A 16,994-nucleotide genomic window follows, 5' to 3' on the forward strand; every position below is an offset into this window, starting at 1 on the left:
ACTACTTCAAGAAACCATAAGAGATCTACATAAATGGAAGAACATCCCATGCTCGTGGATAGGAAGATTGAACATTGGGAAAATGTCAATTCTACTCAAAGTAATCTATACATTCAATGCAATCCCACTCCAGATCCCATCAACATTTTTTAAGGATATGAAAAAAACAATCACTAACTTTATATGGAAAGGAAAGAGACCTCAGATAAGCAAAGCACTTTTGATGAAGAACAACAAAGTAGGAGGTCTCATACTGACAGATCTCAAAACCTATTACTCAGCCACAGTAGTCAAAACTGCCTGGTACTAGTATAATGACAGACACATAGACCAATGGAATAGAATTGAGAACCCAGAAATAGATCCATCTGCCTATGGTCAGCTGATCGTTGACGAAGGGCCAAAATCCATTAAACAGGGAAGAGAATGTTTGTTTAATAAATGGTGCTGGTAAAACTGGAGATCCACTTGCAGAGAAATGAAACAAGATCTGTACCTCATACCATATACAAAAATGAACTCCAGATGGATCAAAGACTTAAATATGAAACCTAAAACAATAGAATTCCTCAAGGAAAAATTAGGAGCAAATTTAGGGGCCCTAATATATGGCATAAATAGACTATCAAGCATAACCCAAAATGCACAAATACAGAAGAGAAAATAGATGAACGGGACCTTCTAAAAATTTTATTTTTATGTGCTTCCAAAGACTTCTCCAAATGAGTCAAAAGAGAACCTACAGATTGGGAAAAAATATTTGGTAATGACATATCTGACAAGGGACTTATCTCTAGAATTTATAGAAAACTCTAACACCTCAATAACAAAAAGACAAATAATCCAATTAAAAATGGGCAGAAGACATGAATAGACACTTCACCACGGAGGATATTCAGGTGGTCAACAAACATAAAGAAATGCTCACGATCATGAGCTATTAGAGAGATGCAAACACAACAATGAGATACCATCTTGATCCAGCACTAGTAGCAAAGTTCAACAAGACACAAAATAACAAATGCTGGTGAGGATGTGCAGAGATTGGGACTCTCATACATTGCTGGTGGGACTGTAAAATGATACAACCACTGTAGAAAGCCGTATGGCGATTCCTTAAAAAGTTGAAATTAGAAATACCATTTGACCCAGCCATTTCATTACTAAGTATATATCCTAAAGAAGGGAGAGCCATGACAAGAACAGACATATGCATACCCATGTTCATCACGGCACTATTTACAATAGCCAAAAGATGGAAACAACCTAGGTGTTCATCAACTGAGGAATGGATAACCAAACTATGGTACATACACACAATGGACTACTATGTCACCCTAAAGAATAACCTAGAATCTGCAAAACAGCACATAATGTGGATGAACTTGGAGGGACATTATGCTAAGTGAAATAAGTCATTCACAGAAGGACAAATATTGTATTAGTCCATTACTTTAAAAGTCAAGGAAAGGTTTATCTATGGGAGGAAATTTTCTTTGTTGGTTACCAAGGGTGGGAGGGGAGGGAACACTGTTAGATAGGTGGAGATAAGTATTGATTTGGGTGAAGAGAAGGGCAATGTACCAAATGTGAGTGATCAATATCGTGGCATTGAGGAAGAGGAAGACATAGAGAAGTCCATAGGAAGTACAGACAACAAAGAAGAACCCTTTTGCACATACAGTACTGCATTGTCAGTGAAGACAAGCATGGGTATACAAGGGGGATAGATGGGTAGACAGGCTGAAGTATTAGGTATGTCTATGAAGCGGGGAGTATACCCAAGACCATGTATAGGGTTGCCAGATAATGGTCCTATAAATGTATTTGTATGATCTGAATTCCCAGGGGTATAGTAGAGCTGACAAAAGATAAGGTTGTAGTTACTTCTTGGTCACAGCCAGCTACCCAGAGGGACTGAGTAGTTGAACCTGCTGTGGGCCTGGGACCATAGTTGTAGGGGACTTGAAGCTCAATTGGCATAACATACTACACAAAACATTGTTGAGTAGTGACTGGGATCTTAAAAGCTTGCAAGCAGCCATCTAGATGCATCAATGGGTCTCTCATCATCCAGAGCAAAGAAATGAAGGAAACTAAAGATTCATGGAAGCAATTAGTCCTAGCGACTGGTACACCATGCAATCTACAGCCTATACAACCATGAGACCAGAAGAACTAGATGGTGCCCAGCTCCCACTGTCAACCACTCGGAGGAGGATCTATGTAGGAGATCCTGGATAGAGAGAAAGAACAATGTGGAACAAAACTCAAAATCATTTTTTTGGGAAAAAAAAAGGCGGGGGGTGGAGACCAGTTTTGTCGGTCTGATAGAGCCTGGTGGAACCACTGAGACTATGCCCCTAGCTGTCCTTCAGGTCTGGAATTCAACCCACACCTCTGATGGTTATGTTTGTATGTCAACTTGGCTAGGCCTGGTTGAGTGGCTGGGTAGCTGGTGGTAGTATTCCCCATGATGAGACTGGTAATCAACTCCATGGTGGAATCTACTGGGAGTAGCTGAGTATGGGTATGTGGTCTGCTTCCTGTATATAAGGAAAAGCTTTGAGAATGGTCTCTAGCCTATGGCACGCTTGGACCCTGCATGTAGCTGTGTCATTGCTCAGCAGCCTGCTATGCTCTGCTGACCTTGGGACTTAAGTTAATGGCCTGCCATGTGGTTTGGTAACACCGAGACTGTGCCTTTTTACTTGTCAACCTTGGGGCTTCTCAGTCTCAGCAGCCAGCAGCTGTCTGAGTGAAGAAATACCTCTAGCTCCAGGGCCGGGAGCAGGAGGCAAAGCTGGACCCCAAGGTTGAGGGGCTTTCACCCAGCCCCTTGAGCCTGGCACTTTGAACGTTGGCTTAAAGCCTCCAAATTGTAAGAATAAACTCCTGTTTGTTAAGGCCATCCCATTAATGGTATACATTCCTGTCAGAGTGGCACTAGGTAACCAGAACAACACCTGTGGCTTCCATCCAAACAAAAGACAGGCATATGAGTTGAATATTTACCTGAGGTAGATACACTCTTTGGAGAGAACAATCATGGAAGAAAGAAGGGCTGTTTATGCACAGGTAGACAGCTCAGAAGGCAGGAGTGAATGGAGGGATGGACACAGGGAAGAGGAAACTATCGGAAGGAAGTGGGAGGGGAGCTGTTGCATTGTGGTAATTTGTTGTCAATGTCATGAGACAAAGTATATGTGAACTGCTGTATGGAAAGTGAATTTGCTCTGTAAAATTTCACCCAAATCACAATTTAAAAAAGAAAAAGAAATCCTATCAACAGAAAGCAAACAGATTAACAGTATAATATTGTTTTTTTTAAAAAAAGGACCTCTGGTGGTATAGTGCATAAGACATTTGACTGCTAACCAGAAGGCTGGTGGGTTGCCACTCCTCGGAAGGAAGTTGGGGCAATCTACTTGCGTAGTGACACTGCCTCAGAAACCCAAGGAGGGATTGCTACAAGTCAGATCCGACTAGACGGCAGTGTGTCTGGTTTGGTTTATTATGTTAAAAAAAAAATTAAATCCTAGTGCCATACTTAAACATCTATGCGACCCTGAATGACCTTATCCTAAACAAGCTTCAGTTTCTTCTTCTGAATAATACAAGAACAATGGTGCCAAACCACGTTAAGGTACTATATAAAAGGTACATAAAGACCTTAGGCACATAGTATTACCGGCAAATGGTTTTTTGTTTTTTTTTTTTCCAAATGTCAAAAAGGAGGTTTTTCTTATTGTTGTTTTGTTTTGTTTTTAATAAGAGAAATCTGAACATTTTTATCTCCTTAGGAGAAAAAGGTGGTAGAAAAGGAAAAGAGAAAGAAGAAATGATGGCTCCTTCAAAGTCCTGAGGGGATAGAAAGTTTGGAAATACAGGAAAAGGAATACTTCTGTCACTCAAATTGGAGGAAAAACATAAAAGATAAGTACAGATTAGGAACAAGAAACAAAGTCATTCCCACCAAATGGGAGGAAGAGGTAAGTTCATCTGTTAAGAATAAAGAACCAGGTAGTAGGTCTTGAGACAACAGTGAAGTACTAATGAGATGCTGAAGGTAACAAAAGAAGAATGTGGTTGGGTCTTGAAAAAATTGCTGTGCAGCAAGAATTCCATGATTGTGTAGCTCTACCAATTGGTTTTGTCAAATAGCAAATGACTGTGTAATTTTTTCTGCAGTGCTTTATAGCCCATACAGAGAATATAGATGGTTAGATCAATACAACAAGAATAGGTATTATGAAAGAAGCAAAGGAACTTTGCAGGTCTGCAGGTCTGCAGAAGAGAAATCATACAGTAATAAAATTTAGATTACCAAAAAAAGGCAGACGGAAAAGGAAACAAATTTAAAATAAATCTGAAATATCACAAGTACATATAATGAAAGACTAGAGGTCTTGATAAGCTTGAAGAATAGAAGCAGAAGGAGAGGATGAAACCTCAAAGAACTGGAGATTCAAGTCCGAAAGTAAAATCAGATTTCAGAGATTAGAACTCTGCATGATGAGGCATATAATATGGCCATGAAAACAGGTAGTATAAAATACAAGAGGTGACTATCACAAGAGTTGAAGGGAAAATTTATTTCAGTATTGTCATATTAATGAACTACATGTACAGCTATGCAGGATGATGGGCTGACTTGGAAAACTTAGCTGTCAAAATCCTTATTAGATGACAGCAATGAACAAGATATAACTGAATAATATGAGCCCACGAAGTGAGAAGAGTTTTACCTAAGAGTAAAAGTGAGGTCAAACTGATTCAAATTATCAAACTAGTAGCCTCAATACATTGAACAATTTTTTACTAAGTGATAACTATGTCACAAGCATTTTGTAAAATGATGGGAATATAAAACAGCTTAGATGCTGACAATCCTTAAAAAAGTAACATCCTAAATCTCATTTTTAACCTGTACAAATTGGGGTTAATATAAACTTTGCAACACTGCTATAAAGACTAGAGATAATATAAGTAAAACATGGCAATTAGTACACAGCAGTGTACAACAAAAAAAGTTTTTGGCTTTCCTTTAAAGACAGTCTTTGTCTTCAAGGAGCTAATAGACTTGACTGTTGAAGAGATAACATCATCATCATCATCATCGTGAACACTGGGAACACACCATGTGCCAGGAACTGTGCTCAGCACTTCACATGCTTTACTTCATCTTATTCTCATAATAATCCTATGAGAGAGAGAGATATTCTTATTTTCCCCATTTTGGAGATGAAAAAGTGAGGTACAAAAAAAGTTCAGGAGTTTGCCCAAGGTGATGCAGTTAGTAAATGGTAGAGCCATATTCAAAGCCAGGTATCCCTGCTCCAAGGGTTGTATTCTTAACTACTACAGGATGTTATAAACCCAAAATTACAACACTATTATAATAGCTTAAATGGAAGGATGTATGTGAAGCAATGCAATGAAAGAAAAAGACCCTAAGTTTGATAGTACTTGAACTGAAATTTAAAGGGTGTTCTGCTTACCAAACAGGGGACTACAATTCCAGTGAGAGGATGCAGTGGGAAAAGAAATTTTATCTACATGGCAAACATGGCACTCTATGATGCTGCCAGAATATCTGGCAGAATGGTTAAATAATTGGACCTAGGGAAGCAATTCCACCAGAAAGAATGCAACTACTAGTAGCATACATTATAAACAAAATAAATGTAGCCAAAGTTATCAGGCTAGCTGAACCTGTTCCTGGCATGATTCACAATGATACTACAGGCAGAACTTGCCCTGTACAAAGTTATGAAATCACTGAAACTGGTCTTGACCACTACCCTCCGCCCCTTGTCATTCAATGCCACCACTTTCAATAACAACCATTTCCTGCTCTTCTCAGGCTCTCTTCTCTATGATAACTCCCTGTAATTCTAAAGTAAAAGAGATATATAATAGCTTAAGAATTTTGGATGGGGTACATTTTATAAAGGAGCAAGATTTTGCACTAGAAAAATATAAATTAAATTTAGAATTTCCCTTTGGGGGAGGTGATATTTTAAAAGATGACAAGTTTCCATGATGCCCTTGTAGCCGTTTGCTAAGAATGACTCTTCAGAAAGGGCTCAGGGCTCTTAGTCCTAAACATTAATGCTTTATGACTTAAGATTTGAATCTTTTGATTTTAAGATTCAGCCAGTCTTCTTCACCCCCAACCAAATCATATAAAGAAAAAGTCATTCTTAAAAGCATATCATTAACAAAATACTGTCAGTGGGTTCTAGTTGTTTGTTGTTGTTGTTATGTGCCGTCGAGTCAGACCTGACGCATAGCGACCCCTCCTTGGGTTTCCGAGGCAGTATCAGATTGACCCATCTTCCTTCCAAGGAGTGGCTGGTGGGTTTGAACTGCCAGCCTTCTGGTTAGCAGTCAAGTGCCTTAGCCACTATGCTACCAGGGTCTAGTTGTTTAGGTACTTTAAAATTTTTGAAGTTTTTTCCTTACAAAGCATTTCATATGATTTAGATGCAGATCTACCTAAAGAAAATGAAACGTCCTTGCTATCAAGTCAAACTCCTCCTCATAGCAACACTACAGAATAGAAACACCTGAAAATGTTTCCAAATGTGTAATCTTTACAGACACAGGCTGCCATATCTTTCTCCTGTGGAGGAGCTGGTAGGTTTGAACCAGTGACCTTTCAGTTAGCAGCTGGTCACTTAACCATTGTGCCACCAGGGCGCTAAAGAAGATAATGTCCTTATCATGCTACTCTTCAATTCTTTAAAAAAAATCTTGCCCTTCTATAAATTTTCTCATAAGTCTACAAAAAAAAATCACAATTAATTAATGTTTAAGGAAAAAAAAAAAGTCTGAGTAGATATAAAGAAAACTTTTGAAAATAATAGTCCTACTCAAAATGAAAATATTAATTTTTAAAAACACTTACCTAGAACCCTGCAAGAGTTCCTCATAAACTTTCCGAGTGGCATGTGCTCCTCAAGATGGATCTTAAGTACAGTGGTGCATGAGAGCACTGAACTAAGGCTAAAACATATCAAACTAAAACAACCAAACTCACTGCCAACAAGTCAAATCTGACTCACAGTGACCCCTCCCCCTTGGGTTTCTGAGGCAGTATCTCCACAGAAGCAGATTGCCCCATCTTCCTTCCGGGGACTAAAACATATGGGTTCTAATCTTAGTTCTGCCTCTTCTGTGATTTGAGACAAGTCTACTTCAATTTCTGGGCTTTCATATCTTCATCTATAACATGGGAAGAATTACTACTTGTCCTTACCTAGCACACAGAATCACTATAAAAATAAAAAATAAAAAGTGCTTTGAAAACTATAGTTTTACAAACACTTCCTGAGTCTATTTCAACATATAGTGACCTTGTGCAGAGTAGAACTGCACTCCACGGGGTTTTCATGGTGTGACCTTTGAGAAGGAGATTGCCAGGCTTGGCTTCCAAGGCACCTTTGGGTGAGTTAGAACTGTCAACCTTTTAGTTAGTAGTTACTTAACTATCTGAGCTACCCAGGGAACCAAGAACTACACAAAAATAACTTATTAATAAAAATTTTTCTACAATTTTGATTTATTAGTTTCTTTTATACCTACTAATAGGAGCTCTGGTAGCATAGTGCCTAAGGCACTTGACTGCTAACCAGAAGGCTGGCAGTTCAAACCCACCAGCCACTCCTTGGAAGGAAGGTTGGGCAATCTACTTCCGTAGTGATACTGCCTCGGCAACCCAAGGAGGGGTCGCTATGAGTCGGGTCCGACTCGACGGCACATAACAACAACATTACTGCTTTATACAGTTCTGTATCATTTGTATTTGTATGTATGTATGTATATGTGTGTGTGTGTGTATACACACACACATATATACACACACACACACTCTCTGTGATTTGAAAACCTTCTGCCTAAGTAATAAATTTTATATTCCTACTATTCAAAATAGTTTGCTTGCCCATGGACAAACAACATTGACGTCAATTAGTATCTGGTTAGAAAAACAGAATTTCATTTACTTCAGACTTCCTAAATCTGAATCTGTGTTTTCACAAGATCCCCAAGTGATTCTATATACAATAAGGTATGAGAAGCACTGCTTTATGCAGCAATACCATTTACAATAGTTATATATCATTCATAACTATATAATTTTTATATCAATTTCAGAATTTTTTGTTGTTAAGCGCCGTCGAGTCATCTCTGACTCATAGCAACCCTATGAACAGCAGAATGAAACACTCCCTAGTCCTGTGCCAGATCCACGATCCTTGCTGTATCTGAGCCCACCATTGTAGCCACTATGTGAATGCATCTCATTGAGGGCCTTCCTCTCTGTTGTTGACCCTCCACTTTACCAAGCATGATATCCTTCTCCAGGGAACGGTCCCTTCTTATAAAATGACCAAACTAGGTGAGATGACATTTGGCCATTCTCACTTCCAAGGAGCATTCCAGCTCCTCCAGGTCAGATTTGTTAGTTGTTTTAGCAGCCCATGGTACTTTCAGCATTCTTCACCAACACCGCAACTCAAAAGCATCAATTCTTCTTCAGTCTTCCTTATCCATTGTCCAGCTCTCTCAAGTACATGAGATGACTGAAAACACCATGGCTTGTGTCAGGCTCACCCTAGTCCTCAAGGAGACAACATCTTTGCTCTTCAGCACTTGAAAGAGGTCTTTTGCAGCTGATTGGCCAGTGCTATATGTCACGTGATATCTTGACTGCCGCTTCCATTGGTGTTGATTGTGGAACCAAGTAATATGAAGTATTTGACAACTTCAATCTTTTCTCCATTTATCATGATGCTGCTTATTGGTCCAGTTGTAAGGATTTTTGTTTTCTTTATTTTGAGGTGTGATGCATACTGCAGACTACAGTCTTCAATCTTCATCACTTAAGTGCTTCAAGTCATCCTCACTTTCAGCAAAGTTGTGTTGTCAGTGTATCGCAGGTTGTTAATGATTTTTCCTCCAATCCTGATGTCACATTCTTCTTCATACAGTCCAGCTTCTCAGATTATTTGCTCAGTGTACAGACTGAATAAGTATGGTGAAAGGATACAACCCTGACACTCTCCCTTCTTGATTTTAAACCATGCAGTATCCCCTTGTTCTGTTCCAACGACAGCCTCCTGGTCTATGTGCAGGTTTCTCATGAGTAAAATTAAGTGTTCTGGAACTCCCATTCTTCTCAATGTTATTCATAATTCGTTATGATCCACAGAGTCAAATGCTTTTGCACTTTCAATAAAACACAAGTTAAGATCTTTCTAGTATTCTTTGCTTTCAGCCTAGATCCATCTGACATGAGCAATGATAGCCCTCGTTCCACATCCTCTTCTGAATCCAGCTTGCACTTCTAGAAGTTCTGTCAATATACCACTGCAATCATTTTTTAATTATCTTCAGTAAGATTTTGGGAGCTCTGGTGGCATAGTGCCTAAGGCATCTGACTGCAAACCACAAGGTTGGTGGTTCAAACACACCAGCCACTCCTTGGAAACAAGGTTGGGCAATCTACTTCCATAGTGATATCACCTCGGAAATGCAAGGAGGGGTCGCTATGAGTGCGGTCCAACTCGATAGCAGTGAGTTTGGTTTTTGGTTTTAAATTTTACCTGTGTGCAATATGAATGATATTGTTCAATAATTTCCACATTCTGTGGGTTCACCTTTCTTTGGAATGGGTACAAATATGGATCTCTTCCAGTCAGTTGGCCAGGTAGCTTCTTCCAAATCTTTTGGCATGGCCTAGTGAGTGACTCCAGTGCAGCATCCATTTGTTGAAACATCCCAATGGGTATGCCATCAATTCCTGGAGTCTTGTTTTTCACTACTTCCTTCAGTGTAGCTTCGACGTCTTCCTTCAATGCCATTGGTTCTTCATCATATGCCACCTCCTGAAATGGATGAACATTGACCAACTCTTTTTGGTTCAGTGACTCTGTGTATTCCTTTCATCTTCTTTTGATGTTTCCTGCATCATTTAATATACTGCCCATAGAATCTTTCAATATTGCAACTCAAGGCCTAAATTTTTTCTTTGTTCTTTCAGCTTGAAAAATGCTAAGCATCTTCTTCCCTTTTGGTTTTCCAACTCCAGGTCTTTGCACATTTCATTATAATAACTCACTGTGTCTCTCAAGTTGCTCTTTGAAATCTTCTGTTCAGCTCTTTTATCTTGTCATTTCTTCCATTTGCTTTAGCTACCCTCCATTCAAGGGAAAATTTCAGAGTCTCTTCTGACATCCATTTTGGTCTTTTCTTCCTTTCCTGTATTTTAAACACTTTTTGCTTTCTTCATGGATGATGTTCCTGATGTCATCCCAAAATTCCTCTGGTTTTTGGTCACTGGCATTCAATGGATCAAAACTGTTCTTTAGATCTCTAGTCTCTAAATTAAGGATGGATATATTCAAGGTCATATTTTGGCTCTTGTGGACTTGTTTTAATTGTATTCAACTTCAACTTGAACTTCCACATGAGAAGTTGATGGTCTGTTCCAAAATCAGCTCCTGGCCTTGTTTTGGCTTAAGATATTGAGCTTTTCCATTGCCTCTTGCCACAGATGTAGTTGATCTGATTCTTGTCTATTCAATCTGGCAAAGTTCACATGTATAGCCACTGCTTGTGTTGTTGAAAAAAGGTATTTGCAATGAATAAGTCTTGTAAAATTCTATCATGTGATCTTCAGCTTTATTTCTATCACCAAAGCCAAATTTTCCAACTATCAGTGATTCTTCTTTGTTTCCAACTTTTGTATTCCAATCACTAGTGATAATTAGCACATTTTGATTGCACATTTGGTCAATTTGAGACTGCTGAAGTTGGTAAAAATATTCAATTTCCTCATCTTTGGCTTTGGTGGTTGGTGCATAAATTTGAATAATAATAGTTTAATTTAATAAATAAATTTGAATAATAGAATTAACTGGCATTCCTTGTAGGCGTATGGATATTATCCTATCTATCACTGACAGCACTGTACTTCAGGACAGATCTTGAAACATCCTTTGTGATGATGAATGCCACACCATTCCTCTTCAATTTGGCATCCCTGGCATAGTACATCATATGGTTATCTGATTCAAAATGGCCAAAACCGGTCCATTTCAGCTCACTAATGCCTAGGACATCAATCTTTATGTGTTCCATTTCATTTTTGACAACTTCCAATTTTCCCAGATTCATACTTTATACATTCCATGTTCAGATCATCAATGGATGTTTGCAGCTGTTTCTCCTCAGTCTGAGTCATGCCATGTCAGCAAATGGAGGTCCTGAAAGGTTTACTTTATCCATATCATTAAGGTCAGTTCTACTCTAATGAGGCAGCTCTTACGCAGTCATATTTTCAGTACCTTCCGACCTGAGGGGCTCATCTTCTGGCACTGTATAAGACAGTGTTTCAGAGCTATTCATTAAGTTGTCTAGTAATGTATCAGACAGTGTTTCACTGCTCTTCATAAGGTTTTCCTTCTCTTTTCTTTGAGAAGTAGATGGCCTCTTCCTTCTTTCAAGTCTGTCTCAGTCTGGAAGTTTCGCTGAAACCTGTCCACCATGGGCAATCCTGCTGGCATTTGAAACACCAGTGGCACAGCCCCCAACCTCACAGCAACACAAAAACCACCACAGTACGACAAACTGACAGACAAGTTTGTCTCCCTTAGCTGCTCCAAACCTTTCCGCCCACCTCGTGGCATTCCCTCTACCTGCTCCAGCCATCTGTCCTGCCTCCCACTTTCCTCCTTGGGGGCTCTCCCTCCCCATACCTGTATCCAGCAGTCAGCCCTGGCTTCCAACTTCCTGCCTGGGTAGGGGCTCTCCCTCCCCTTACCTGTCCAGCCGTTGGCCCTAGCTTTCCGCTTCAGAAAGGGTATTTCAAATATGTGCATCTGGCTCCAGAAATTTTAAGAGATACATTTCACTTGAGATCAGGAATCATGTCTTACTCATTCTGATATTTCCAATACCTGGTATAATGCATGATATATAGCAGACACTCCATAGATGCAGAAAGTTCATCAATCATTAATAAAGAAAGTGGGCATCAATGTACACTTACTCTCATAAAAAATATAACCGCTTAATATCAATTATGAAATATATCTTAAGCATTTCTGACACTACTTTAAAAAAATAGGATGAATATTTTAATTTATACTTATATTTGAACTTGTATGTACCCAAATTTATAAACAAGAATGGTCAAGTTATGTGTGAAACCCATCAAAAAAGATAGGTACATATGACATAGTCAAAACAGACAAGCATATACAGACCAAAGTATTAGTGGTTACCAGAGGCAGAGGAGAAGGAAGGAAAGGGAAGTTTATTGCTTAGTGGACTCTGAACTTCTGTTAACAGTAACAGAAAAATTCAGAAATGGGTAATAGTGATGGTTCAACAACACTATAAAGATAAATAACATCACTGAATTACACATATAAAGAATGTTGAAATGGCAAATGTTTTGTTACATATATTTACCACAATAATTAATAACAATACTAAACAAATAACAAAAAAGAGATGAAATATTTTTGATGGAGATGATAATATAAAGGCTGTCTAGTGAACTGTGAGGAGCTCTGGTGGTGCTGTGGTTAAAGCATTAGACTGCTACCCAAAAGGTCAAGGGTTCAAATACATCAGCCATTCCACAGGAAAAAAATGAGGGAGTATTCTTCTATAAAGATTAACAGCCCTGGAAACTGTGGGGACAGTTCTATTCTGTTCTATAGGGTCACTATGAGTCGGAATCATCTCAATGGCAATTGAGTAAAAATTTAACTTAAGTGACTTTTAGAGTTAGAGACGGAGTCACATTTTTGCTCTGGCACTTAATAAGACTTTAACAAGCTATTTAAAGTCTCTAGCATGAATTACTTCAAGTAAAATTGGCATAAAAATATCATCTACCCTCAAAAGAATAAAAGAAGTAATGTGATAAAAGAGACCTAGATAAATAGAAGAGTGTTCCATTATATAGATATAATGCAATCCAATCCAAATTCCAACAAAATTCTTTGTTGAAATGGGAAAACCAATCACCAACTTTATATGGAAAGGAAAGAGACCTCACATGGCTAAAACAATACTGAAGAAGAACAAAGAAGGCCTTACACTTCCTGATCCAACTACAATAATCAAAAGAGTCTCGTGCTGGTTCAATGATAGACACACAAAACCATGGAATAGAATTGAGGATCCAGAAATAAATGCATCTATGGGCAGCTGATCTTCAACAGGGCATACCTTCAATGGGGAAGAAAGAGTCTTTTTAACAAATGATGCTGGCAAACTCAATAACCAGTGGCAGAAAAATGAACTAGTATCCATATCTCACACCACAGACAAAAACTAACCCAAAATGGATCAAAGATCTAAATGTTAGAGTTAAAACTTTGTTCCCAAAAGATAACACAGGGACAAAATTATAGGAATTAGTGTTTTTCAGAAACAGATTACCAAACACAACTAAAAATCCACAAACAACAGGAGACAAATTAGATAACTGAGACTTTATAAAAATTTAAATACTTATGCTCTGGTAGCATAGTGCCTAAGGCACTTGACTGCTAACCAGGAGGCTGGCGGTTCAAACCCACCAGCCACTCCTCGGAAGGAAGGTGGGGCGATCTACTTGCGTAGTGATACTGCCTCAGAAACTCAAGGAGGGGTCGCTATGAGTCAGGTCCGACTCGACGGCACATAACAACAACAACAACATGCTCATCAAAAGAGTTCACCAAGAGTAAAAAAGAGAACCTACAGACTGGGAAAAAATCTCTGGCAATGACATATATGATAAGGGTCTAATCCCTAAAAGATACAGAAAACTTCAACAAGTCAACAACAAAAAGACAAACAATCTAATTAAAATATGGGCAAAAACCATGAACAAACTTGTCATCAAAGAGGACATTCCAGTGGCCAGTAAGCATATGAAAAGATGCATGCAATCATTAACCACTGCTGTTGTGTATGATCAATTAGTTCTGACACATAATGACCCTACAGGCCACACAATTTGGGGACCAGTAATAACAAACAAAAAATCTAAGTGAGTTTGCATATGTAGTATATATGCATATATGTGTACATAACAGTATATGTGTATATATAGGAGTGCTTGGATAACCATATCTACAGGCATATGGGAAGCACAGGCGGCACAGCGTTTAAGTGCTCACTTGGTTACTGAAAAGTCAGTGGTTCAAAACTATCAGGTACTCCATGGGCAAAAGATGTGGCAATGTGCTCTCATAAAGATTTACAGCCTTAGAAACCCCATGGGGCAGTTCTATTGTTGTTGTTGTTGTGTGCTGTCAAGTCGAACCCAACTCATACTGACCCCTCCTTGGGTTTCCTAGGCAGTATCACTACGGAAGTAGATTGCCCAACCTTACCTTCCAAGGAGTGGCTGGTGGGTTTGAACCGCCAGCCTTCTAGCAGTCAAGTGCCTTGGGCACTATGCTACCAGAGCTCCTATGGGGCAATTCTACTCTGTCCTATATACAATTTGAGCAACAGTAATAACAAACAAAAAATCTAAGTGAGTTTACTTATGTAGATATATATGCACATATGTAGGGAGCTCTGGCAGTGGAGTGCCTAAGGCATCTGACTGCTAACCAGAAGGCTGGTGGGTCAAACCCACCCGCCACCCTTCAGAAAGAAAATTGGGCAATCTACATCTGTAGAGATACGGCATCGGAAACCCAAGGAGGGGTCGCTATGAGTCAGATCCGACTCAAAGGCAGTGAGTTTGATTTTGGTTTTACACATATATGTGTACAGGACGGTACATGTGTATATACAGAGGTGCTCAGATAACCATATCTGTAGGCATATGGGAAGCACTGGTAGCACAGTGGTTAGGAGTTCAGCTGCTTACTGAAAAGTCAGCAGTTCAAAACTTCCAGCTACTCCGCAGGCAAAAGATGTTGCAAGCTACCTTCATAAAGATTTACAGCCTTTGAAACCCCACAGGGCAGTTCTACTCTGTCCTGTAGTGCCACTATGAGTTGGAATCAACTTGATAGCAATGGGTTTGGGTCGTTGCTGTTTTTTGTAGGTATATGTATACACATATATGTGTGTGCTGAATATATATTCAAATATATAATAAAGCATATAGGGAGCAGTTTTGGATACCTCCTAGATATAATCAAATACCTTGTGAGATTGGTTTACTGGATTTGAGGCTTACGACAATAGTCTTGTGGGACAATTCAGTCAACTGGTGTAACAGTTCATTCATTTCATGTTCCATATCCTAGTTTGGTAAGTAGTGTCTGGGGTCTTAAAAGCTCGTGAGCACCCATCTAAGATACAACTATTGGTCTTTACTCTTTGGAGTAAGAGAAAGAAGGAAAACAAAGATTCACTAAAGAAACTAGTCTACAGGACTGTCTACACGAACCATGGCCTCATCTAACCTGAGACCAGAAGTAGATAGTGTGTGGCTACCACTGCCAACCATCCTGATAAAAGACCCAAAAGATAGTCATAAAAAGAATGGGAAAAAATTGTAGAACAGAACTCAAATTCTTAAAAAAGGCCAGACTTATTGGACTAATAAAGATTAAAGGAACCCTCAAGACTATCAATCACCCTTTGTACACACTTCACCTACATTTGGTACTGCCTTTCCCATCCCTCCAAATAACAAGTGCCTACTATCTAGAGAGGAGCTCTGGTGGCACAGTCATTAAAGCACTTGGCTACTAACCAAAATGTCTGTAGTTCAAACCCACCAGCTACTCCACAGGCAAAAGATGAGGCAGTCTACTTCCATAATGATTTACAGTCTTGGAAACCCTATGGGGCAATTCTATTCTGTGATATAGACACACTTTAACCTTTGTACTGAGAGCACACCTGGAGGCCACCTTTCAGATAAATAACAGATTGGCTCATGAAGTAAAGAATATTACCTGTGAGTACCATGGGCCTTTAAAAATTCATCTGTATGAGACCAAATGGTCAACATTTACCCTAAAGTAAAGATAAGAAAGTAAGGCAGGGAGGAGGGAAGCTAGATTAATGGAAATAGAACAACTAGACCAAAAATAATGAGAATGTTGAAACATTGTTAAAAAATATATAGGAACTGTTAAGGGAGAACCTAATTTGCTGTGTAAACTTTCTCAAAAACACAATAAAGCATTATAATAAAAAAGTAATGTGAATGATCTAGTATAACAGACATTGATCATTATTTAGGGAAAACAAAAATTAATGTTTTAAAAAGTTAAAAACAGACAAAAGCAGGATGGCGAAATAGGGAGAAAGACTGCACAGACCCCCTTCAACAGAAAAAAAAAGGGGGAACCAATTAACACAGACACAGAAGAAAATCCTGTACCCCTGAGCCTTGAAGGGAAGGATATAGAAGTGGACTAAACCCCAACTAGCAGAAGAATTTGCACGAAAATACCAAAAAAGGAGGAATATGGAGCTGTGGTCTAGCAGCAATCCTGACAGGACAGCACAGACAGCTTGGAGATTCCCGAGTGGTGGTAAGACCTAAGAATTAACCTAAAAATCAGCCCTGCTAGCAAGGGAGTGCACAGAGGACTGCTCTGGTGGGTGGGGAATAAAAGGTGAAGCAGTGGGGAAGAGGAAGGCGGGATGAGCTGTGAACTCTTGCCTGTCTGGAGGATGCCGCCATTTTGAATGTTTACAAGACGATTGACCATTTTGGATATTTAAAGAAACAGCCTCTCCCAGATTCCAGGGGCTTAAGAACACGTTATGCTTGCCAGCAACCCCAAGGACACTCCGGAACTGCACGACGGAAAAGCTGCAACATTCCTCTTGTTACTCTTATACTCATACCCCACACTTACTTGGTGAATGGAGGTATGGCCATCTCTGACTCCCACCCACCTTCTGGGCCCACAGGAACTCCATCAGTCTGTGTGCTCAGACAGAGCCTGGGTGCCCTGCCCTACCCTCCCTCAGTTTTTTTCTTTTTCTTTTTTTTTTTTTTT

The 16,994-nt window shown here is 39.3% G+C and overlaps 1 protein-coding gene across 1 annotated transcript in view; it reads right to left on the reverse strand.

Moving 5' to 3' along the window:
- Positions 1-16,672, reverse strand: part of ACAP2 (ArfGAP with coiled-coil, ankyrin repeat and PH domains 2) — a 167,578-nt gene extending 150,906 nt beyond the window's left edge. The window contains exon 1 of the mRNA XM_042781941.1: positions 16,652-16,672. Within this exon, the coding sequence (XP_042637875.1) occupies positions 16,652-16,672 (21 nt within the window). The remainder of the gene's footprint in view (positions 1-16,651) is intronic.
- Between the last annotated feature and the right edge of the window lie 322 nt (positions 16,673-16,994).

Source organism: Orycteropus afer, unplaced genomic scaffold (genome assembly GCF_000298275.1).
Source record: "Orycteropus afer afer isolate SDZICR_OR568_19922 unplaced genomic scaffold, OryAfe1.0 scaffold00198, whole genome shotgun sequence".
Classification (NCBI taxonomy): domain Eukaryota; kingdom Metazoa; phylum Chordata; class Mammalia; order Tubulidentata; family Orycteropodidae; genus Orycteropus; species Orycteropus afer.